We start from the raw sequence: 25,583 nt of genomic DNA on the forward strand, positions 1-25,583 counted from the left end.
TGTCCACATCAACAGACTTCTTAGGAATCTTCTCCTGTTAGACAGCAAGATTCCTCAGGCACACAGAGCCTCTTGGTCACCTTCTGCACCTCCACCTTGATTGCTTCTCCAGGCTCAAGGGCTCAATAGCCCTCTGTTCACCTCAGGAGTCGTGAGAAACGACCCTATTGTACGTACAGCTTTGGAGATGAAAGCAGGAATAATTACCTCCAGAAAGGAAGAGTGGGGCTTGGCAGAAATTCTAAGAATGGACAGGAGAAAAAGCTGACGATGATTTGACACAAGAGGAAGAAAAATCAGAAGGCTATATTTCCAAAATCCAAATAACAGAAAAAGGGTGAAAGGTGAAGATGAGACTATGCTTTCTGAGCCATCCCAGGGCAAACATCTGCCTTCTCATTCATTTCCTTCAGATAAGGGAAAGGGGATGGAAAGGAAGGCAGGAAGGACTTCAAATTTTTAATAGTTTTAGTAGAGAAAATGGAAAATTCATCAAATGCTATTTCCAGGTCTTACATTTAAAAAATACGCGGGAGACTAGAAATGCGAAACAGCGAGCCTGGCCCCGGAGCCCTCACTTTCCCTTCTGTCCGCTCTTGCACAGTTACCAACTCCTCTGCCATCATCCATCAAGGACCAGCCAGCCAGAGCCCTCACCAACCAGAGGCTCAGTTATGGAAGAACACACTGATGACAGCTAAAAGTGTTCTGTTTTTGTTTTTGTTTTTTTTCTTAAATAAAAGAGGAGTTAGAAATAAGTTACAATTTATCATAATACCAACTTTCACATTCCTAAGACCCTGTTACTCAGGCCCTGGCCAAGGTACAAGATCTTCCTTCTTATTCTATAATAGTTTCTTTGTCCACTTCCCAAAGCCACCGTCCCTCATTTACACCATCAGTGATCAGCGACATTTTGGAAAATTCTTCCTAGTCTTTCTGAAGTTCTGGCCTGCTGAATTTCCTAATCATCTGGAAAACTGGGGAGGAGAGTACAGGCTAAAAATAATCCTTAATGACCACCACTTTCATTTGCCAAATATTTCTCCCTATTGATTTTTATTAGCTATTTTTTCAAAATAATCTCATTTAAACAATTCAATTCCTTATTAAATCATCTCCAAGTATCTCCTCACTAGATTCTCATTAATCACAAAGGGAAAAATAGAAACTTGAGAATGGATAACCGTAGAAGGAACCACCATAACTAACTGACCGAAGCTGATGCCTGCAATAGAGAGACAAATCAATATCATGTATCTCATGAAACAATATACGAGAAAGAACACACTTTCTTTTTTGGCATTTCTACCAAAATACACAGCCTGATTCTCATCATAAGGAAACACCACACAAACCCAGTTGAAAGATACTTGACAAAATAACTGACCTACACTCTTCAAATAGGTCAAGGTCACAAAAGAAAAGGGCAAGACTGAGGAACAATGCCAGATTAAAGAATATGGGCCAGGTGAGATGTAATCCCAGCACTTTGGGAGGCCAAAGCAGGCAGACTGCTTGAGCCCAGGAGTTCAACACCAGCCTGGACAACATGGTGAGATACCACCTCTAAAAAAAATACAAAAACTAGCCAGATGTGGTGATGCATGCCTGTAGTCCCAGGTACTCAGGAGGCTGAGGTGGGAGGATCACTTAAGCCCAGGAGGCGGAGGTTGCAGTGAGCCAAGATCTTGCCATTGCACTCCAGCCTGGGTGACAGAGCTACAGAGCTAGACCCTGTCTTTAAAAAAAAAACAAAAACAAAAAACAAAAAAAAAAAAACAAAACAGAAAAAAAGAAAACCGGCCGGGCGTGGTGGCTCACGCCTGTAATCCCAGCACTTTGGGAGGCCGAGGCGGGCAGATCACGGGGTCAGGAGATCGAGACCATCCTGGCTAACACGGTGAAATGCTGTCTCTACTAAAACTACAAAAAATTAGCTGGGCATGGTGGCGGTGGTGGCGGGCGCCTGTAGTCCCAGCTACTCGGGAGGCTGAGGCAGGAGAATGGCGTGAACTCAGGAGGCAAAGCTTGCAGTGAGCCAAGATCGTGCCACTGCACTCCAGACTAGGTGAAGGAGCCAGACTCTATCTCAAAAAAAAAAAAAAAAAAGTAAGGAATATGAAAGAGGACAGCTGAATATACCTTGTGATCTAACATATTCCTTTCATACAAAGGATATCATCAGGAAAATCTGAATAAGAACTGTAATAACCTAATAGTTTTATAGCAATGTTAATTCTCTGATTTTGATGATTGTTCTGTGGTTATGTAAAATATCTTTGTTTTTAGTAAACAGACACTAACTTATTTTGATGTCAAGGGGCACCATGTCTGAAATTTACTCTGAAATGGTTCCAAAAAAATAGCAATGCGTATTATTTCTATTTATTCTCCATATTTATGGAGAGAGTAAGAGTGTGAATGCGAGAGAGAAGTCAAAAAAGGAAATGTGGTAAAATACTAATATTTGGGGAATGCAGGTGAGAGAATTTTCTTACTATGTAAAGTACATTACTCTTCTGTGAGTCTGAAATTATATCAACATTTTATTTATTTATTTTTGAGACGGAGTTTTGCTCCTGACACCCAGGTTGGAGTGCAATGGTGCAATCTTGGCTCACTGCAACCTCCACCTCCAGGGTTCAAGTGATTCTCCTGCCTCAGCCTCCCAAGTAGCCACTATGCCCAGCTAATTTTTTTTTTTTTTTTAGACAGAGTCTCGCCCTGTTGCCAGGCTGGAGTGCAATGGCGCGATCTTGGCTCACTGCAACCTCCAACTCACTGGTTCAAGCAATTCTCCTGCCTCAGCCTCCCAAGTAGCTGGGATTACAGGCACGCGCCACCATGCCCAGCTTATTTTTGTATTTTTAGTAGAGACGGGGTTTTACCATGTTGGCCAGAATGGTCTCAATCCCCTAACCTTGTGATCCACCCGCCTCGGCCTCCCAAAGTGCTGGGATTACAGGTGTGAACCACCACACCAGGCTTTTTTTTTTTTTTTTTTTTTTAATTTTTAATAGAGATGGGGTTTCACCATGTTGGCCAGGGTGGTTTTGAACTCCTGACCTCATGTGATCCACCAGCCTCAGCCTCCCAAAATGCTAGGATTACAGGTGTGAGCCACCACACCTGGCCAAAATTTTTAAAATTTTTAAGGAATTACAAACTGAAAATAAAATAACCCTTAGTCCAATTATATAATTTTGTATTCTTAAGCAGTTTGCAATTATACATATTATGCATACTTCAGATCATATGTAAATTTCATTTACTACTTACTGTTTCCATATTAAGGAAAATGTTCAATGAAAACAGAGCTCCCATCAGCACTTGCAGTTCCCCTCCAATACAAATAGCCCCCAAATCAACACATTGTTCCCATCTTTAAGGCTTTCTTTTTAGTTAGAATTCAACATGTGAAAGCACTCTCTAGGTTCTCAATTTGTTTAGCAGATTACGAGAAAAACAGGAGTTTTCATGTATTTGTTTCTTGCTTTTTTTGAGACAGAGTCTCACTGTGTCACACAGGCTGGGGTGCAGTGGGGAGATCTTGGCTCACTGCAACTTCCATCTCCCAGGTTCAAGCAACTCTCATGCCTCAGCCTCCCGAGTACCTGAGACTACAGGCACACGCCACCATGCCTGGCCAATTTCTCGTATTTTTAGTAGAGAAGGGGTTTCACTATATTGGCCAGGCTCATCTCAAACTCCTGACCTCAAGTGACCCGCCCGCCTCGGCCTCCCAGAGTGCTCAGATTACAGGCATGGGCCACTTGCCCAGCCGGGTATTTGTTTTAAATAAATCTATGATATTCACACTCACCTACTCGTCTTTCAAAAGATGGGGCGGGGTGGGGGTGGAGGAGCATGGGCCGGGGGATGGGTGAAACTAGAATTCCCAAAGATGGAAGCAAATGGGATTCCAATTTTTGGCCCTACCCAAGATCCTCTCTTTAGGCAGAATGGCCTGCTCATTGGCTCCTGACCAGAGTCCCAAACTCCCACAACAGCCCGGGGTCCTCTTCCTCTGCCTCTATCCATTTATCTTTCCAGGTTCAGCCTAACCCTCTCCTTAGAGCTTCCCCATCATTCAGCCCAGGAATTCCTTACCCTCAAAGGCCCAGAGTATTTACTTCCTGTTCCACTCTCTGGTGCTCACCATGGACCACCTTGAAGGCCCAGAGTATTTACTTCCTGTTCCACTCTCTGGTGCTCACCATGGACCATCTGGAAGGCCCAGAGTATTTACTTCCTGTTTCACTCTCTGGTGCTCACCATGGACCACCTTGAACCCTGTTAACCTTCAATGGGAGTATTTTTCACATCCTTCCAAAAGATCATAGACTGGGCTCATTCCTTCTGTTCTTTTTATATTCCCTCACAGCAACCAGTATTTACAACTAACAACAGATGTTTAATAAACAGCTGCAAAGCTCAACATGCCCCAATGTTTCCAATGCAAGAATGAAGGGAAAAGAATGCCTCTGAATGACTTCAAAAAGCATGCTTGGAGAAAATGGCAAATGTTTCTGCTGCACATTTAGAGGCCCCAGAATATAAATTTGCATTTGCATGACTTCTCTCTTCAGTGAGAATTCACGTACGTTCTTTCATTTTATCTTATTAGTATGATGAGATTTGTTCTTGATGAATCCGTACCACCTCAGCTACTCGTCATCATTCCATTATCGCTACGTGTTTATAGATTTTCCCTTTTATTACTCATTTTATTTTTTCCATCAAGTATAGTTCATATACGAGGTAGTAATTACCAGGTTCTCTACTCCTTACACTTCAAGTTCGCCCATTTTTTTCTGATCATAAAAGCCTAAGTGCCTATTGTCAAAAATCTTGAAAACAGAAAAAGTATGAAGACAATAAAAATTGTCCATAATCAGTGCTGTCTACGTACAGATACTTTTAAGGAAATTGTGACAATTATATGTGGTTTAGGGTCTTGCTACCCACCCCTCAGTCTAGGGAGCTTGCTTCTATATCCTTAAATATTAATCAAGAACATTATTCTTAATGGCTACACAGATTTCCACCACATGATCATAACACAGTTTACTTAATCTTCTTATCTTTTAAAAGACATATGGCGGACATTTCTAATTGCCTTCGTAAAAACCATACTTCCTTGCTAACAGAACACTCACTTTATTCAGAGCACAATACCCTCACCCAAAAGGTGCTGTCTGCTGTGCCTGAGGACAGTCATATGATGCAGTCCCAGCCAATGAGAAAGCAAGTGGCTGAAAGTAGGAGAAAGCAAGTGGACGGGGCTTTGGAGGAAACTTTAAAGAGGTGGTCTACGGTGGCGCATGCACTCTCACCGGCCCCACTTTCTCCTGCCTGGAGCTCAGACGAAGGAGCCAACAAGTGCTTGGTAAGAATGGCTACATGGAAGGACAGAAGGAAAGGGGGTGTCTGCTGACTCAGTGGAACCTTCACTTCTGCACCTGACTGCCCTCCTCCCAAGGCTGCTTATATAAGGAAAAATGAAACCTCTTTTTTTTTTTTTTTTAGACAGGGTCTCACCATGTTGCCCAGGCTGGACTCACACTTCTGGGCTCCAGGGTTCCTCCTGCCTCCCAAAGTGCTGGCATTGCAGGTGTGAGCTACCACGCCATGCCCTCCTAACTCACTGAAGCCACTCTGGAGTGTTTCTGTGATCTATAGCTGAGTGGTGTGAAACAGAAGAATAATTTTTTGTTTTCCCACCTTCTGCTGTCTTCATAACCTGTGATACAGCTTCAAAAACAAGGACCAAACTTACACACCACAACTGCTGGAGTCATCCAGTCCAACCCGGGACAGAAGTCCTGGACGGGAGAGGTGTCAGGTCGCTCTTCCTCTGAAAGCCTAACCTGTTGATGCTGTGCTCCCATCAAGAAGCCCACAGAGAATGATACGGGCCAGTGTCTGTTCCTTTTTAGTGTTCATACAACTTGAGCTGAGAGTAACCAAGAAAACTGCCCCTTACTGGTTCACGTAACTCCCATAGAAGAATTCCAAACTTATAGGCCAGTAAGGTGGCCTGGCCACCCTTCCACCTAGAACACACGCTGACTGAACACAGCAGATCCCTGCAGACTGGGGGCAGCCACTAGGCTCTGGGTCCCTTTCTCAGCGGGGAGACCTGGCTTGGTTGTGAGCCCAGCCCTGCAGGGAGGCTGCAGATCCAACGCGGCTCCTCTTGGAAGCCCTCTATGCCAGGAGGCACAGCCCAGATGCCCTGGGAATCCCTGAGGGAAACTTCATAAAACATGTGACTATCTACACAGCCAGGTTATTGCTCACATGGCTGAGTTGAAGCCTCAGTGAGTTTCTACTTCATTCAAGGAACTGGAGTTGCAGCTTTCACTAGAAGAGCCACTTCTCCTTGATGAACAAACCATTCCACCCATAAAAATGCTGTAGAAAGTACTGCAAGCGCTAATGCAGCCAAAAACTTAAAGACTGGTATAGGGTTAACTGAACTGCCAGGTTAAGTCAGGTATAACGAGATGACAATGCTTTAATCCTGCTGCTTAAAACGATGTCTAAAATGTGCAAGTCAAATTTCAAGCCTTTGTAAGAACATAATGGTAAAGATAATTTCATGATTATCAGGTGATGCAACATCCTGCCCAGTCCCAGGACTGGAATTCCAAACAGTCACGCCTTTGCTGAGTTTTACAGCCCTGGAAGACAGGGGAGGCCGCACTGAACACCTGTGATAACTCCAGCCCACGCCCAGGTGATTTTTGACAATTGAATTAATGTTGAAATGAGCTTATTTTTCTGTCCTAAAGGGAAAAGGAGCCTAAAGTCCTGTTAATCTAGCATCCTAGTTACTCATTTTCATCATAATTTATAGGATAGTTTTTCTATCCAAAAACCAAGGCTATTTTTATCCCAACTTCACCGCTTCATAAAACACACGTGCATGCATGCAACTTCAGAGGTTTTAGCCTAAAGCAAGTTTTCAAAATATACGGGTTCAAATATTTCACTGAGATGGTAGGGGTGGAAGAATCTCATAGAAGTAAATTTTATTGTTCTCTGTAAATTCAGACTTCTTCAGCCACAGATGGCTCAGGGATTCAGTCTTGCTTGAGAAACATGATGGAATAAGCCCACAGTCAGAGCTTCTTCTCATTCCGTTTCATGAAAGCTCTGAGCTCCCACAAGTGTCTGCTGGAACTGGACAGGAAGCTTGCAAGATGCTGGCCACGATTCAGCACAGTCACCGCCTTCTCCAGTCGGCCCGCCATCCCCAGCCATCCAACCACTTCCTCCCCAAGAGGCATCGCCCGTTGGAAAGTTTTATTAACCAAATGCTTGGGGGTTTCTGTATATTTATATTACCTCCTCTTCTCTCCTTCTGTTCTACCCAGGCATGTTGAAAAAAAAAGTTATGATAAACCTTAATAAAAACAAAATTAAAATGATTAAACCTTTCATATCCTTTAGAGATAATCTCTCTTCTGCTGGCTGGTCCAATCTGGAAGAAAACAAATGTGAACCATAGCTTGCTACTGCTTTTCAATTTTTTCCCCCCCTAAAGAAACAAACAGAAAAAGCTGCCTGTGGCCAGATTTTTAAAATAAATTAAATTTGTCCTCACACACGGCAGCCAGGTGTGGTTGAAACATTCTTTCCAGATATCTGTGATATATGCCAACATCCTTCCCTCTGGGGGTCTTTCAACGTGAGCCTGACAATCCCAAGGGGAACAGGGACTTGGCGGGGGACAAAGGGGGGTGATTCCAAAATAGCTATTGAAAAAGAATCACTATTTCCCAATGAGCCCTGTAACAATGCCGTACAGAAATGGCTGGAAGCCCTGCCCCTGCATGCCGTCTACCAAAACCAAAAAACAGTCTACATTCCTGATTAAAGCAAAGCCCAGAGAAAACAGCCCAGTATGGCACAAATCTCCCCGGTCTTATGTGTTCTAAGGAAGTCTCCAGATCCGCCTGAGGTCTGGGCACAGGTCCTCAGAGAATCAAATGGCTGCAGAATTCGATCAGGCCTGTCTGTCAAAGGCCAGCTAGACATGGAAATCAGAAGTAGGTCATCAGCCCTCAAGAATGGAATAATGACCTCTGGACACGCAGCACTGTGGCCACCAAGACAACAAAAGTGTTAAGGCACTGTGTAGGTTTTTGTTGTTGTTACAATATCTAAGAGTGAGATCAAATTCTTATTGTGGAAATAAACATCACGGTCTTCTGTATGAAGATGGTCTGCGGAAAGTGACTACGCATCAGAGGGTCCGGTGTAGGAGGAGAATCTCAATTTGCCTTAGTCATCACAGCACACACCCTGAGCACAGCTAGTTTCTCATTCTTCGTGTCTGGTGTTTATGTTGTAGTACAGACGACTCGTCCTCAAGTTAAAAGGACAAAAGTCTTTCCTGTGTTTCATACTTGGGCAGTGAGTCACTAGGAAAGGATTTAGTTTTTAGAGAAAAAAAAACTTCTGATCCCTGGGCTAAAACAGAGAGCCCCAAAGCGCTATGCTGATCCCAGACAAGCACGTGCATGGATTCCTCAAAGTTCAGGTCAACTCAGACCCCTCCTCCTTGCAGTCAGCCCTGTACTCAAGGTTGCTGGAGACATGGCACCTCCACTCCCTGCCCGAAGGGGCTCCCCTTAACTGGGGGCCACGGCTTGAGTGGTGAAGGAGGCACCTCACACCTGAATTATAGTGGACTTGTAAACCTGAACAGGGCAAATCACAACTTTGGGAGGCTGAGGCAGGAGGATCACTTGAGGCCAGAACTTCAAGAGCAGCCCTGGCAACATAGTGAGACACTGTCTACAAATAAGAAAATTAGCCAGGCGTGGTGGTGCATGCCTATGCTACTTGGAAGACTGAGGCAGGAGGATCACTTGAGTCCAGGAGATGGGAGGCTGCAGTGAGCCATGATTGTGCCACAGTACTCCAGCCTGTGTAGACACCCTGTTTCTACAAAAACAACAACAACAACAACAACAACAAAACAAAAAAAAACAAAAAAACTCACCAACCAAAAGTCCAGCTGACATCTACTACAAAATCCCAGTTATTGCCGTAAAAACGTATGGGCTGGGTTCAGGGCTGCACAGCAGATGGCCAGGCCACATCCTCATCACACACACACTTCACTGGTGCCAGTGCCGGTGACAGGCTAGAAGCCACTCCAGTGAGGACCCCTGCCAGGGCCACTCAGATCAGGGCTGCCCTCCATGCTGTGGGGTTTCTCAATGCTTCTGAAATGGACTCACACAAGAAAATCACACAGGGCTTTGGGCATTAGGAAAACCATTCGAACTGTTCCCACTTCTCAGAGCAACCCGAGGCACGTGCTCTGGAGTGTGCAGAGTCACAGGTAACTGCTGCCTCTTTGCTCACCTAGGTCTTAGGATTTCTTCATTTCTATCCTGGAGAGAATCCAGCGATGGATCACACTGTTTTGTTTTCTAGACACAAAGAATCCCACCCCTAGGGCAAAGTGCTACTTCTCCCGTGGATGCGTTTGTCAGCCCGCAGCAAGGAGGCAAGACGCAGCGAGAAGAGCACAGCCCTGGACCCTGGGCCCTGGGCCTCAGCACCAAGTCCCTACTCTGCTGCTGTCTACAGCAGCCCTGTCCTCAGGAACATTCTACAGGGAAAGAAATGGCTTCTGTCTGCACATCCAATACAGCAGCCACTGGCAACATGGCACTGAGACAGATGGGCTGGTGCAATGGGAACCTAGCGACCTGAGACATCCAGGATTGCCAGGAAAGGCCCGAGTTCGCCTTTGCTTTACACTCGTGCAGGACAGGAATGGCCCTGTGGAGGCTGCCCCCGGGGCTTGCATCACAGGCTCAATCTGGGAAAGACCAGCCTTGGGAAGCAGGATGTGACTTGCCCTGGAGGCGCAAGTGAATGAAAGCTACACAGGGTAACAATATACACACTGGGATCTTTCTATCATGTCTAGCCTGGAGTATATAACACAGGGTAAGGAAAAACTAAGGAATAAAAAGTCCTTCAGGTACTTCCAGCAACTGAAATCCTTTGGATGGAAGTCCAGTCAATCAACTGGCACCGTATTGAATTCTACACTCTTAACAGGTCATAGAAAATTGTAAGGCTCTAGAAAGCATCTACCCCAACCAGAGCACAAACACCACACACAAGCCTAGTGAGATCTGCTCAGTTCCTAAAAGTGCATTGGGCAGCAGGGAGGGGTTTCTATTTCTTTTTTTTTCTTTTGAGACGGAGTCTTGCTCTGTCGCCCAGGCTGGAGTGCAGTGGTGCAGCCTCTGCTCATTGCAACCTTCGCATCCCGGGTGCAAGCAATTCTCCTGCCTCAGCCTCCCGAGAAGCTGGGATCACAGGCACCTGCCACCATGCCTGCCTAATTTTTATATTTTTAGTACAGATGGGGTTTCACCATGTTGGCCAGGCTGGTCTCCAATACCTGAGCTCTAGTGATCCACCCGCCTGGGCCTCCCAAAGTGCTGAATTACAGGCGTGAGCCACCGCGCCGGGCCAAGGAGTTTCTCTTTCCATAAATCCCTCCAAAAGGAGCCTAACACAGGCCAGCCTGAAGGAGCACCCTCAGCAAAGGCAGCTTTTCTCGATGCTAAGACCATCAAATTTCACAGGCACAAGAACCTTCCTCTATGTGGCCGGTCGTGAGTCCTCTTGCTATTTGCCAGCAGGAAGGTTTCAGCGAGGGCTATGGAAAAAGTCATGGTAAACTGGGCTCAGAGGACTCATGGCTCTGACCCCTTTTCCTGTCCTAACGAGTATCTTTGAGCACTTCCAGCTTCATTCGGATTCCCCTTCCAGTGGTCGCAGTAGTTAATCCCATACCAAAGCCAGCACTGACAACCGTGTGCTGAGAGCAGGAAGCCAGAGAAGGCCTGGTGGGCGCTGACGGTTCTGCCCGAGGCGACTTCCAGGATCTCCATGACCTCCCTTCATCTCTGCCACCACCTTTATGTCCTACCCTCCTGCCCACCCAAAGTAATCATAGAAAAGGAAACAAGAAACTGGCCTCAGATATCAGAAAGTCCGGGTTACAGACTGAACTGTGGTTCCCCCCAGCATCCTAGGTTGAAGTCCCAACCTCCAGTACCTGAGGATGTGGCTATGACTGGAGACAGGACTTTCAAGGAGGTGATTAGGTTAACATGAGGCCTTTAGGGTAGACCCTAATCCAATCTATCTGGTATGCCCTAATCATAGAGACAGACACCAGGGGGACTCCCACAGAGACAAGGCTGTATGAGACCAAGGCCTCAGGAGAAGCCAAACCTGCCGGCACCTGGATCTTGCACCTTTAGCCCCAGAACTATGAGAAAATACAATTCTTTTGTTTAAGCCAACCAATGGAAATGGGGGGTGAAAAATACACACATTCTTTTTTGACTTTAATATGACAATTGTGGATAAAATTTTGGGTTGAAACAACAGATGGCCCTGTACCAAGAAAATCACACACTGTCTGATTTTTGATATTCTAATTAGAGCAGAGGTCAAAGATCTTTTAAAAGCAATAAATGGCTCCTTTTATTAACATATACACAAAAGGTCTCAAGATAGTCTTGAGGTAGAAAACGATAAAAAGCCATTTAACATCCACTCTGAAAAACACATCTTTACAAAGTCCTTTCAAAGTCCCTCAAAACTGCTAATGGAATAAGACATAAGTGGCAAAACGCAAAATTAAATGCTTATTTGAAGACGTTTCTCCCATAGTGAGAAAAACTGTGAAACCGAGAGAAAGATCAGTAAGAAAAGATGTACCCCATCCAGGCTGGCGGGAACCACACTTCTCTAAAATGCAAGCCAAAAAAGATTAAGGAAAATGTCGCCCAAACCTAGTCTAGGTCTACCGGAAGTCTGAGGAAACCCAGTGAGGAGGAGCTGAGCATGGTCCAACAGAACTTTCTGAACTGTTCTAGAAATCTGTACGAAGTTAACCACGAGCCCCATGGCACTATTAAGCACTTGAAATCTGGTTAGTATGATGCAGAAACTGGATTTAAAATTTTATTTAGCATTAATAGAGAATTTGGAGATGCTTCCTTGTGGCTCTCAAGGGATCTGAAAGCCCAGGAACCAGGGAGGTATGGGTAGTGCTTAGACTGATTTGTGAGGCCACAAAACTTTCCACTGCTTGTCAATGTTTGAAAAAAATAATTTGGAACCATAATTCTTATAATTGGGTCACAGTTTGAAGGGGGTTCCTTAACATCTGTGACTCTGAGAAAAAGCCTTTGAGCTATTTCTGTCCGCAGAGAGATAGTTGCATGTTCTATTTCCTCCCTGGCCCCTACCCAGGTCGGGAACAAGTTTCATATAGGATGTAAGTAGCCCTAGAAATGGATTCTTTGGACATTACTAAAGACGGTACAGGTACAAATCGTTATTTCTCTGGAAACATCCATTCAGGCAATGGAGAAAGTGTGAACTCGAGGCTAGGATGGGGGATCCATATGGGAGGGGTCTGCACACACGGCAGGAGACAGCAGAGGACGGCTGCCACTTTCTGCTACAGTTGGCTTTAGAACGTCTCTCCCCTCCGGTGAAATCCAGGGACAGAACCCCCAACTCCCAGCCCAGCACAAACACCCACTCACTGGCTAGCTATCCACATTCAGTCTAGGGCAGAGTTTCAAATTGTCAAGTTTCTTGGATATACCTTTCGAAGGTGACTTGGGATGTTTGCAAATAAAGGTTTCACAAAAAGAACACTTGGTATGACATGATGTCCTGTGGCTCCCTTGGGAGTCCCCATGTCACTGGGCTCTGACGAGCCAATGGGGGTCTCTGGCATGCTCACATCCGTAAACAGAGGACCCCCTGCCCAATGCTCACCCCTCAACACACAACCACACCCATATACTGTCTCTCCTAATTCCAGGAACCACCAGCAGGTACCCCTTTTTCCTTTTCTTTTTTGCTGTGCCAAAAAAAAAAAAAAAAAACCGTCCCTAGCAGTGAGAGGCTACAGTATCACTGCTTCTCCCAGCGGGCAGCGTTAGGCATGCACTGCCACCCACTCATGAAGATAGCATGGAAGACAGCCTGGAGACCCTGACCAAGACCAATATTAACCAGAAGGGCAGTGTACAGCTGATGCCACAATGTCACATGCTGAAACAACACGCACAAAACCCTGGGAGCTCATCATCTCAGAAAAATAACACAACGAATGAATGGTGGGTCTAGAATATCAAAGAATGAGTGAATATGAATCACTGTAGCCCAGGCCACTGAAGCCAGGTCTAGGTAACTGGTGAACAGGTGCAAGTCCTGGAACAGACAGCCAGGACATAGGAGGCTGGGTGGGAGGCTGCACGCTCAACCCACTGCCCACCTGTCCATCCTGGTGATGCCACACCTTCTCCAGGAGACCTTACAGGCCAGCAGCATCTGACAGCAGTGAAACAGCACTGCGTATGTCCACTTTCCAGCAGACCAGATCATTAGCATATTTTGCAGAGAGCAAGCAGAAAAGTTTAATTGCCCTTAATTACTCAGTTCAACAAGGCTCCTAGATAATGGCTCTCGGATTTCTTGCCTGGTATCGACGTAATTTCCCTGATTCTGGCTTCATTATATCCCTAACTTAGAAGCAATAGCCTCTCCAAGATGGCTTTCCAGAACAGACACTGAAGTTCCAGTGAGGCTGAGCAGTCGCTACAAAGGTTTCATCTATGAGGAGTCAGATTTTTGGCCTTCACACCACTCTGGGGTGTGTGTGTTGTGGGGGGCCGGGTGGGGGAGGACACACTAGCATGTACTTAGGAAGGACTAAGACAAGAAATACGTAATCAGAAGCCATCACAATTACAAATGTAAATGAACAGGCAATTGGCACTGACCTTTGTAGATTGTTAGAGGACTAATTAAGGCAAATCAAGAACTCTGTTCCAACAGAAAAACAAGACAGTGTACACCCTGAGAACTACTCCTGTCCTCTCTATGTAAATGCAAAATGCAAGAGAATCACAGAGTGATCAAACTACAAATACTGGCAAATAAAAAACACCTCCATGAACAAAAGACAACCAAGATTTACTTCTCGGTAGCCTGTTAGTGATTTTGCTAAAATCTCTATCAACAAACACCACCACCATCTGAGCCCGTGCCACACATCTGACATTGTTAGTCCATATAAATACATCCCATCCCCAAAACAGCCAGACACCAGTCACAAACTCCTTGCTTGAATGATTATTTTTAAAGCTGTAAGAAAAATACTTACAAAAAGGAATCAACCTATGTTATCCTGTAAACTCATTTTTCATTTAACAACATTATGTTCTCTCTTCATGTTCATACATAATGACCTCTCTTTACCCTTGCATTGTGAAGCATCTTTCTAAAAAGCATGCTGAAATTTACAATCCCTGTCCAAAGAGTCCTTCATCAGGGAATGTCCTTTAGACAGATAAAGTCATATTTTCTCCATGCTTCCATAAACACTTAAAATTTCAGGCACCCCCATTTGTTTTGATGCACTTTTACATTTAACTTCTCGAGTTAAAAATACTTTAAGTTCCTATACCTTCCCCAAGCCCGGTCAACAAGAAGTACAGTAAAAAGGAAAGGAGAAAAAAGTATGGGTGTGCTGGTTTTATAAAAACAATATTTCAGAAATTCAGAGCTGGCCACAACATATTTTAGTGCTATCAGAAAAATTACACTGAGATTGCATATAATTTAGCTATTTACAAAAAAAAGATATACTTTATATTTAGAGAGCAGCCTTACACCAACTTTGAAAAATAAAAACAAAACCAAGTAAGAAAGCTGAAGACAGTATATATTCTTGGTCTTTTAAGCAATGTAAGTTAAGCAGAACACCCTGAAACTTGGTTTAAAAAATGATCCATCAAATGAGGCCAGTGAGTGTTGCAGTAAAGGCTGTCACCAAAACCACACTATCACTTGGCAAACTGTGTGCACCTCTCTGGCCCCAGAAATTCACTACTGTGAATGCCAAAAATGTATCTGTAAAGGGGGATACTGCTTTTTGCTCCAAGCAAAACAAGTCTCTTAAATTCTGAATCATCATGCGCCCTCTGTAAACTGAGTCCGGGTCCAGTTACTTCCAATGCCTGAGCTGGTCTAGTCATCAGTGTGTCCATACTGAGAGCGCAGAGGAGGCATCAGTGATCAGCTATGCTCTCCACCTCAGAAAAAGCCTTATATGTAATCGGTCGTCAGTAAAGAATTGTTGAACTTAATTACATGCATGTAAAATTTGGAGGTCTATGTCTACATGAAAGAGAAAGTACTTAGGACAAGGCCAGGAAGAGAGAAAACAGGAGGAGGAAGAGAAGGAGAAAGGCTGACAGCAGAAATACAAAGGGCCTGTGTTCTCAAAGCCCAGGGCACTTGATAGAATGAAATTAACTACAGTTTCACCCAGGAGCCAGAAATGCCTTTTAAATAAGCAAACAGGGAAGCTGATCCTCCACATGACCCACCTCTGAGAGCTCTCCATTTTTCAAGAGCTTCTGGTCAACTAGGGAAGCAAATGGCAGCTGCCGGCAACTCAGGGCTCCGGCCCAGGGCATCGGCCAGTGATTGATGAGTGGCTTCTACCTGTGGGTGTGTAAGTATGAAATGCCGAGACCAAATCCCAACCAACTCCAGAGACTACTTGGTCTTGCAGATAAAACACTCAAGCCAATAAAAATAAATTGTGGGGGTTGGAAGAAGAACCTCACCTGGTGAGTTACTGTCTTTGAGAGATGTATTTCCAAGCCATTTTTAAAACAGGAAGGCCCCAGCAGGCATGCGTGCTTGTGTCTATTGTAGGGTAAGGGTGGAAAAGTGTAACGACAAAGACCATCACACTGAACCAAAGACAATTTAACACAGGACGCAGCCTGCCCACTGACATAAGGGCAGAACTCCACCACGGCAGGGCCACACGGGCACAGCAGCCTAACTGTTAGCACTCAGCTGGCGGCCAAGGCTCTGTCCTCTGGTGCAGGGCAGGACTTAGATGTATGTGCCCAACCACAAGGCCTCTCACAGGGTTACGTAACCAGTCATGGCAGATATAGATCCTGGCTGCCACCAGGAAATTCTGAAGGGACGGAGGAGACCTTTGCAATTTCTTCTACCTTTGCAATTTCTTCTACCTTGACTCCTTCCTCCAGACCCACAGGTTCACATGGGTTGGCAGGCTACATGATGAACTGGACCAATTGGCAAACAAGTGACTTAAATAACAGGTAAACTGAGAATAGATGATATTTTTTTGTCATCCACAGGGCAGAAACTATTGTGGAGTTCACCCCTCCTGCCTTAGGAGGAGACATCTAGATACCCGCAGGTGGTGAAGTGAGACTGAGGATGAGGTCCAGAACTCAGAAGGGACAGGGAGTTGTTTCTGAAGGGTTTTGTGTAATATTCTGCGGCACGTGGACAACAGAGGAGAAGAGGAAGGGAGAAGGAATGTCATCACTTAGCAGGATGATGACAGAAAGCCAGAAGTTCCAACTCGAGACAGCACAGCTCTGGATGGGCAGCTTCTGGTCAGACCGGGTGGGGCTCCCAAAAGGTGCTCTAGGACTTCCTAACGCTCCTGATGCCACAGGATGACATTTCTAGCTGAAAAATCATGTCCTGACCCTTGTGTTATAGAGGACAGAGTTGGGAATAGTCTATAAAGTCGATGTTTACAAAATTTAAAGTTGATCATCTTAAACGTCTCAATTCTACCAGGTCCATAACATCCATTCTCTTGAAGATATCCTTTCAAGTTCTGAAGAGCCAACCCCTGGGGAGAGGGAGGATATATCTTAAGATGAGTTTTCTTAAAGTGGTTCCTAAAACAGAACCAAGTTCTTGTTAATGTCAATATGAATAAATAATACGTAATACTTTGTCCCTTTTGTCATCAGTAGTATGGACTGAACTGGAGCCTGTGTGTGGGAGGGGAAGAGTGTGGCGTGGGGAGGGAGCAGGGGAGAGAACAAAAACATGACTCCAGGTCAAAGCCAATCCCAAAGGATCTTGAAATACGGAAGGGAAGTCCATCATCTCACTGACGTTGCTCACACGCTTCTCGTGGGGAAAAACCCGTAGTACACACTAAATGAGAGGAACCTCGAAGGCACTGGTGCCGGCCTGCATCCACGGAAGCACCACATTCCAAAACGGGGAACCGTTTGTTCCAGGCCACAGACTCCGGGTGAAGTGGCAGTTGTAGACTGTTTACTGTGGGCATCTCAATACAAAAGGAATTCTGAGCAGAGTGAAAGAAAGAATTGAGGGGTGAAATGGACCAGGTTTTAACAGACGATGAAAACAATGATGTTTGCAGAGCTGGCCACAAAAACACCCCAAACAAAACACAAACCCTGAGCAAGAAACAGGTCTAGGTGTGTTGGTAGAAAGAAAAAGAATCCGGGGAATGACTGGACAGTGCACTAATGCAGAGCAGCGGATCAAACGGAGGCCACAATCCCAGGGTGGGGCACGGGCTCCCCCACAGCTAGATGGCCCAATGGCCTCAGCCTCAGGCCCGTCCTCATCCCTCACTCCTGAGAGTGCTCCCATGCAGATGGATGGGATCAGAGGCAAAGCAGAAGCTCCACCAATTAAGGTGTTTCAACTTTAACCAGAAGAGGCGTTTGAAAAACACATGGCAAGAGACAGTCTTGCAGTGACCTTCAAGTGACAAAAATTACCCCAGCACCCAACAGCCCTTTCCTGAACAAACGATTCCTACTGACTGTCGAAACCTCGACCACTCTAGCTGGGAGAAAAATTCTTGAATTGTGGCCTATCCCATCATTTGGGAATTGCTGTTTCATTTATATGAGGAGGCAGCGAAGGAGCAGTCGGATGATCCGGAGAGGAGCAGGTGGGCAGAGGGCTTTGGAGGGGCTTAGGAGGGATGCCTCCAGGAGGAAATGAAGCTGACAGAAAAACTGATAGAGCAGAGCGTTCAGAGATTAGGAAATGTCTACTTCTGGCAGAGTAAGGTTCGCCATGAATTAATCATAGGTACCTAGAAAACCAGAGAAGACAATAAGTTGTACAAGAAGGTAAATGAAATTATAAAACTCTACATGGCTCAGCTGCGATTAATATTTATAGTTATAATAATGAAAACACTGAATATTAATATAACCCCCAATTATTGTTTAATCATAATAGAAGGTGGAGGTAGGAAGGACTGAGTGTGGAGGGGGTTGGGGAACGGGAGGGAGTCCAAGTGGGGTATGGGGGGTGCGGGTGTGTGCGGGGCAGCGCCTGTGTATTTGTGGGTAGAGTGAGGGTGCTTGTCAGTGTGTGTGGGGTGTGTGGGGGTACAGAGTCTATGAGTTTACGATGTTTGCATGTGGGGGGTGCAGTGTATGTGGGGGAGGTGCACGCGGATGGGGCGCGTGGGTGCAGTATATGGCTTGTGTGGGTGTGTGAGCATATACAGGGTGTGTGTGGGTGTATACAATGTATGTGGATATGGTGTCTTATCTGTGGGCTGTGTATGTGAATGTCGATGGAATGTGTGGGATGCAGAGAAAGTGTGTGTGTGTGCACGCGTGCGTGCATGCGTGTGTGCACAGGTGCAAGAATGTGTGTCTATGAGGTATCGGGGCTGGTGTGTGTGCCATCTCAGTGAGTTTGTGGTTGGGGTATGGGTGTAGGTGCATACGCAGGTGGGTTTGTGGAACAGCACACCAGTGAAATCCTCATCTGCCCAGGTAGAAAGTCAAGAGTTAACATCTAAAACTTAAAAACAAGATACAGTCGTAGAAGCATGAGGAGAAACATGGAAATAAGTAACAAAAGAAACATCTGAAAGCCGAAAGCTGATCCCCTGGAAAAGGGGATGGGAAAGGGGCATGCTCTTCTTCATATAATTTATGTAACTTTTTGCATTTAAAAATTATAAAAACGTGTAAGTTTATTATATTAAGGTTAAAGCTGCACACACCCATGATGGCTGAATGGCTGAGAAGACACTGCGGGAGACTGAGGGACCAGGAGTGGCCTCGAATCTCTGGCTTGGCCGGGCCGTTAGACAAGCTGTCATTAAAAGGAAAAAGAAGTGTGGCAGAGAGAGTGGTGAGCAAGGGGTCCAGGAGGTGTGACCAATGAGATGTCCAGGAAGCTCAGCATCTGGGAGGTGGGGCCAGTAGCGTCCAGGAAGCTGTTCAAGGGCATTTGGCAGCACCAGGAGATCAAAGCTCAAGAGGCTGAGAGCCGAGGACCAGGCCACAGTGCCCGATGCCCAGGTACATGGGGCAGGCTGAGAACCACCAGCCAGGGTCAGGCTTGGAGACTGTCAAGGGAAGCCGGCGGAGAAGAGGAAAACACCCTGGAAGCCAAGGGAAGGCAAGGGAAGGGAAGGGAGCTTCAAGAAAGGGCTGGGCAACAATTTCAAACATTGCAAACAGAAAACAGTCAGGCCCAGCGCTTCCTGGGCTGTGTCAGTCAAAGATCAGCGGCACCCTCCCAAGAGTGGCTTGGTGACAGAGGAAATGGGTTGTAGGAGGTTGAGACATGGAATAGAGGTGAGCAGGTCAGAGGATTCTGTTAAGAATCTGGAAGATTCTGTCATAGAGAAAGCATGGGACCTAGGATGAAAGGAGAGCTTTTCTTGGAAAGTTTTCATTTCGAAAGAGGCAAGTGACTGTCTTATGCATCTAAGTTGAGCACAAGAGACTGGAAGATGGAAAAAATAGAAAAGAGGAGGTGATTCTACCCAATGAAGTCGCAATGGGAGGGGGAGTCATGGGTGGAGGGAGGGAAGTGGGGAAAAAGGTGGCTGCAGGGAGACGACATGGGGAGGTAGAAACGAGGCGAGCTCCCACTAGAAGGTCTAGACGCATTGAAGTAGCAAGCAGCGTGGACCCAAGAAACAGCCAGAATCATTCCCAAATACAACTGAAATTTTTATAACAAGCACTTGTTTTACTCCTCTCTAAAGTTCAATTTTACTGACCAGACTTTGAGGCCACAAATTGTCTACTCTTAATACTGAGCAGGACACACGATGTAGGATTTGCTATGTCAATCTGAACCAATAAATTGAATCTAAAGTATGTACTGGAGGAATCTTAGAATAGAGAATATCTTCTGTTGGCTTGCTCCCTGGGTAGTAGCTTGTGACTTTCCTAAGACTGAGCCTTGCTCCAAGAAAAGTGCTGCCAAGTTCCTTTAAAAAAAAAAGAAGAAGAAGAAAGAAAAGGAAAAGAAAGGCAGGCAGGCAACAATCCCTGCACGTTCCTTCCAAAACACAGTGCTCACCTGTGAAGTCAGTAAGGAACATGAGGACCAGCTAAAGCAGTAATGTCTCCCTCAAACAGAAGTCCTCAGGAGGCCTCAAGGAGGTGAACACCCAGGCCCAACCTGGGCCTCCCGCGCCTGCAAGACCACTCACCTGGGTCCGTGGAGGGGCACCTGCGGATGGTGAAGATCTGCCCCAGGTCCTCGTCCTCCTCTGGAAGGCCCTTCTGCAGCCGCTGCAGCTTTCGCAGGCTCTCGCTTCGCTGGTGCTTCATGGAGCGCACATGCTGGATGAGGTTGAGCTTGGCCTTGGTGGAGTAGTTGCACAGAACGCAGTGGTAGTAGCAGCTTTCACCTTCCACACCACTCTCATGCTGCTGCAGGTGCTGCGAGGGACAAAAGAGAAGGACATGCCTTGGATAAGCCACTCAAAGCCACCACTGGCATCAGCTCACACCATCCTGGTCACAGGCAGAGGCATGCCTCCAGGGGACACATCTCCACAGCCAAACAGGACAGTCTTTGATATGGTTTGGCTGTGTCCCCACCCAAAATCTCATCTTGAATTGTAATCTGAACTGTAATCCCCACGTGTTGGGGGCAGGACCTCGTGGGAGGTGATTAGATCATGGGGGTGGTTTCCCCATTCTGTTCTTGTGATACTTACTGAGTTCTTAGGAGACCTGATAAGTTTTATAAGGGGCTTTTCCCCACTTCACTCAGCACTTCTCCTTCCTGCTGCCATGTGAAGAAAGACATGCCTGCTTCCCCTTCTACCATTATTGTAAGTTTCCTGAGGCCTCCCCAGCCCTGCAGAACTGTGAGTCAATTTCTTTCCTTTGTAAATTACCCAGTCCTGGGCAGTTCTTGGTAGCAGCACAGTAATGGACCAATGTAGTCTTCAACTGTGAGACTCCTTAGAGGGGTTGTTTTTATTTTCCCCAGAGTACCCTTCTCTAGCAGTTCTTTGAAGAGGCACAGCAAGCTGATACCCATTCCTGTCTCCCCCAAACAGCCCCTGCCATGTGGCTTTTCAGAATGTTGATAATCCTGATCACATGGGCCCTCTCAGTGCAACACTGCCTTTCCTGGCACAAGGTTAAAGGTTTCCCCTTTTGTTCTCTAAAGTGTCCTTCTCTTGTTAGATCAGGGGTTGGCAAACTACGGCCCACAGGCCAAATTCAACCCACTGCCTGTTTTTTGTAAATAAAGTTTTACTGGAGCATAGCCACGCCCATTGATTTACATACTGTCTATGGATGTTTTTGAAACATCAGAGTTGAACAGCTGTGACAGAGATGGTATAGTCCACAAGGTCTAGATTGTTACTATAGAAATGTACTAAATTATGACAGGAAAAGTTAAGCCAACCCCTGGTTCAGGTAATAGCCTCTGGTCGTCCTGCCTGTACGGCACCCTAGGTCAGGAACATGGAGCCAGAGCTAGTATCTGGCTTTTTCACAAGACAACTCCAGTGTTTGTATTTAAAACCAGTCTACTGGGAGAACCCCAAATTAGGTTTTCCCCTAGACTAAAAAATGCCAGAAAAATAAATTTCTCCAGACTAGTTCCCTGTCAGTATCTCAAAGTCACCCAGCTTATCATTGGCCAATATCATTGGTAAGTTGGTGTATCAGATGGTGAGACCATCCAAATTACGTCCTCTGTTGTTTTTAGTAGACACAGTGTTGATCCCAGAGCATGGCAGCCTAAGAGCCCCCAGGAGGCAGGCACAGAAAGGATTCATGTCTGGGGTATCAGAATAGAAAAGGTCATGCAGACAGGTGGCAGACCCCAGGCTTCTGTGGCTAGGAAGACTTAAAGGTGACCTAAGAACAAAACTCACAATGTTTCTGAGTCTCCTGGGAATGTAATGAAAGCTATGGACCCTTTTTGACTAACACAGAATGAATGTGCTCCTGGTGTAGAAAGGCCATCTCCTTCATTTCCAATGATTCATTTTAGGGGAAGAGGGAATTCTTTTATTGGATACACATGAAGCAAGGGAAACACTCCCCAAAAGCTTAAATGACTGACCCAAGGTAACCCAGTAAGTTGGGGGCAGAGAGAGATGTAGAACCTGAGGCTTGTCTCCTCCAGCCATGTACCCAGCACCCTTTTGAAGGAGGAAATTCAGGTCATGTGAGTGCTTTATGTGTTCCTGTGATTACGTGTCCTTCCTTTTTCCTCCTCACCACCTGTCCCCAACCCCCAGCCCAGACAGCCAAACCTGGCCCTTGGAGCCATGGCAGGCCCACAACAAACATCACGGAACTGCCCATGTTGCTTGTCTCCTTTCTGACCCACACTGCTTCTGTCTGATGTCTATGCCGGGATAATGGTTTCTAGTCCTGCTTGGATGTCTCATCCTTGCCCAGCTCAGAATGCAAGACACTGACAAGCTAGAATGGTTAGAATGCCCTGCACGCCATGCAATCTTGAAAATACCAGAGTGGCCCTGTTGAGTGCTTCCTATCAAGGGACACTGCCCTGAGGCTCACGTACTGACGTGCACACGTCCTGTGTTCACTGATCACGTGTGAAAAATCCAGAAGCACGTTTGTACTTCACTGGAAGAAGAAATACAAATGCACCAACTGAGTGTCACAGAAAACTCATGGGAGGAGGGTTGAAGTCCTCAATCACATAAACTGGCTCAAGTATCCCATAGGAAATCTTGCCAACGTGTACGTAAGAATGCAGCGAGCTTCACAGGCACCAAGAGAGTACAATCCCTTCTGCCCCCCAAATGGGTGATTCACACACTCAAATGCAGCACCTTGGACAAAATAAAATTTCTACAACAAGAAAGTGTTGGAAGAACCAGTGAGTTCAATCTTAACTATTGCAAAAATTACAACTGGTGATAAAAAGCTACTTTTCTGGAGATAAATTTGAGTTGCTTTTTGTTTATTTATTTATTTATATTTATTTATTTATTTATTTATTTATTTATTTATTTATTTATTTATTTTGAGACAGGGTCTTGCTCTGTCGCACAGACTGGAGTGCAATGGCTCAATCTTGGCCCACTCCTGCCTCAGCCTCTCGAGTAGCTGCAACTACAGGCATGAGGCAGCACACCTAGCTAATTTTTGTATTTTTAGTAGAGACAGGGTTTTACCATGTTGGCCAGGCTGGTCTCGAACCCCTGACTTCAAGCAATCCACCTGCCTCAGTCTCCTAAAGTAGCTGGGATTACAGGCGTGAGCCACCGCGCCTGACCTCTGAGCTGCTTTTTAAGAATGATTTAACTTCACTGCCTTCTCTGCGATGAGGTTCCTTTCAGAGGGTGTCAGGAGGACGCAATGTGCTGAGGCAGTGCTTTCTGGAGGTTACAATCCTGGGGAGAAGGCAGGCAGAAGTGAACAGAGAAGATGAGCTAGCCCACATCCCTTCCCCCAAACTACTCCACGAGGCCCCTCAGAACTCAGAAGCCACAAACAGGACCAGGATATTCCAGGATATTCCATTTAGTTTGTCCTAAAACCGAGGAGCTGGAAACCTGTAAGGGAGCCAAGAACTGCTGTCTTAGGTCACCAGGACGGAAAGAATGATATTCATTAAAGCTTCAACTAAAACTGAATGAATAAAAGATAGCAGAGACAACAGCCATGAAATTCAAAGAAATACGTTCCATCAAGAGATTTTGGAGGTAGAATAAACTATGAAATCAGATCAAGAATCACTAAAGCCTTACCTCCAATCCCCCACTACTTCCCTATGAAACAGGATTTCCTCACAATAAGGCACTGAATTTCAAACATCAAATTTGAATATGGATGTGTGAGAGTTCTATTCCAAATGGCTGGAGTCTTCAATCTCCGAGCCAGAAGAGAGGAATAACGTGGCCAAAAGAGTTGCATGGAAATACGATGTCGAATGTCTTTTGTCCTTAAATCCATGGGCTTTTGGGTCATAGGACCGTATAAACTCCCGATTGAAATAAACATCATACCGGGGACTCACACTTTTAAAACAGGATATGATAAAGATACTCTAAAATCCACACCGCACTCTAGCTCATGTTGGTAAACTACAATCTCTTACACTGCCATGAATTCTTTTGTCTGCCACTTTGAGAGTCATTTTAGCAAGAAACTGGGCATACACTAAAAATCGTGGAGAAAAGAATAAGAGGAAACAAGAAAATGGAGCCATGGCTGCTCCCACCTACCCTGGTTGAATGAACACACCTAGGGTCCTCTCCTAGAAACTTCCGTGAAAGATTCATTCAAAATTCCAAGCTTGCTTTGTATTCCAAGTTTATTCTCCAAAACACTTTAAAAAATCCAGAACAGGCCGGGTGCAGTGGCTCACGCCTGTAATCCCAGGACTTTGGGAGGCTGAGGCCGGTGGATCACCCGAGGTCAGGAGTTGAAAACTAGCCTGGCCAACATGGTGAAACCCATCTCTACAGAAATACAAAAATTAGCCGGGCGTAATGGCGGATGCCTGTAGTCCCAACTGCTTGGGAGGCTGAGGCAGGAGAGTCGCTTGAACCTGGGAGGTGGAGGTTGCAGTGAGCCACTGCACTCCAGCCTGAGCGACAGAGCAAAACTCTGCCTCAAAATAAAAAAAAAAAAAAAAAGCCAAAACATACAGAATAAACTATATCTTGGTTGCCAGGAAACAGTTGCGCATAAACCTAACATCCCAACCCAAACTTCTGCTTGGGTCCACTGATGTCTACCTGCATGTGACAAGTCCTGTTCTCCCCAGATTTTCCAAGTGTCTTGTTATTTTTTAAGTTGTCCAACCAGAAGTAAACAGAGACCCAAAGCTAGCGGCAGGGTCCTGACCTCTGTGACCTTCTCCACATCATTCGGCCATTTCCTAGGCCTTGAGCGGCTCAACCCCTGACCCTGTTGGTCAGATCCTCTCTCCCTTCCTCCCAAGTGGCACTGGCCTTATCCCCAGAATCCCACCCTTGGAACCTGCCTAATAAAAAGCAGCGATAGGGAGTGTGCTAAGAGGCCCATGAGCACTCCACGGGGCAAGTCAGTCAGCCAAGAACATGCCTTTCCCGCAGAAAAGAGTGGATGTTTTCATTTGGAGGAGGAGGGAGAATAATTTGTTCCTGACCCAGCTAATTAGAATACCCTCAATTGGGATCACAATGTATTTAATTAAATTCACTGTAATATATGAAGAATCCACCAAGGCACAAATCCCAGTGGTGCACTCAAGAAAGGAGCTGCCTGCTTTCAGAGTTCTTGCTCTCCTCGCCAGGCAGGAAATTTTTCTCCCACGCAAATCCTGAATTCCCCAACCCCTTCCGCCTCTATCACAGAGCTCACCCGCTGGGGAGGAGGGCAACCGGGTTCTGTTTTTACTTTTTCCAT

The 25,583-nt window shown here is 45.7% G+C and overlaps 1 protein-coding gene across 2 annotated transcripts in view; it reads right to left on the bottom strand.

The window, feature by feature from the left end:
* Positions 1 to 25,583, bottom strand: part of ZFHX3 (zinc finger homeobox 3) — a 261,276-nt gene that overhangs the window by 84,061 nt on the left and 151,632 nt on the right. For both annotated transcript variants that reach the window (XM_010355429.2, XM_030925334.1), the window contains one exon: positions 20,393 to 20,624. In XM_010355429.2, coding sequence (XP_010353731.2) covers positions 20,393 to 20,624 — 232 coding nt within the window. The remainder of the gene's footprint in view (positions 1 to 20,392; positions 20,625 to 25,583) is intronic.

The sequence above is a fragment of the Rhinopithecus roxellana genome, chromosome 20 (assembly GCF_007565055.1).
Source record: "Rhinopithecus roxellana isolate Shanxi Qingling chromosome 20, ASM756505v1, whole genome shotgun sequence".
NCBI classification, from domain to species: Eukaryota; Metazoa; Chordata; class Mammalia; order Primates; family Cercopithecidae; genus Rhinopithecus; species Rhinopithecus roxellana.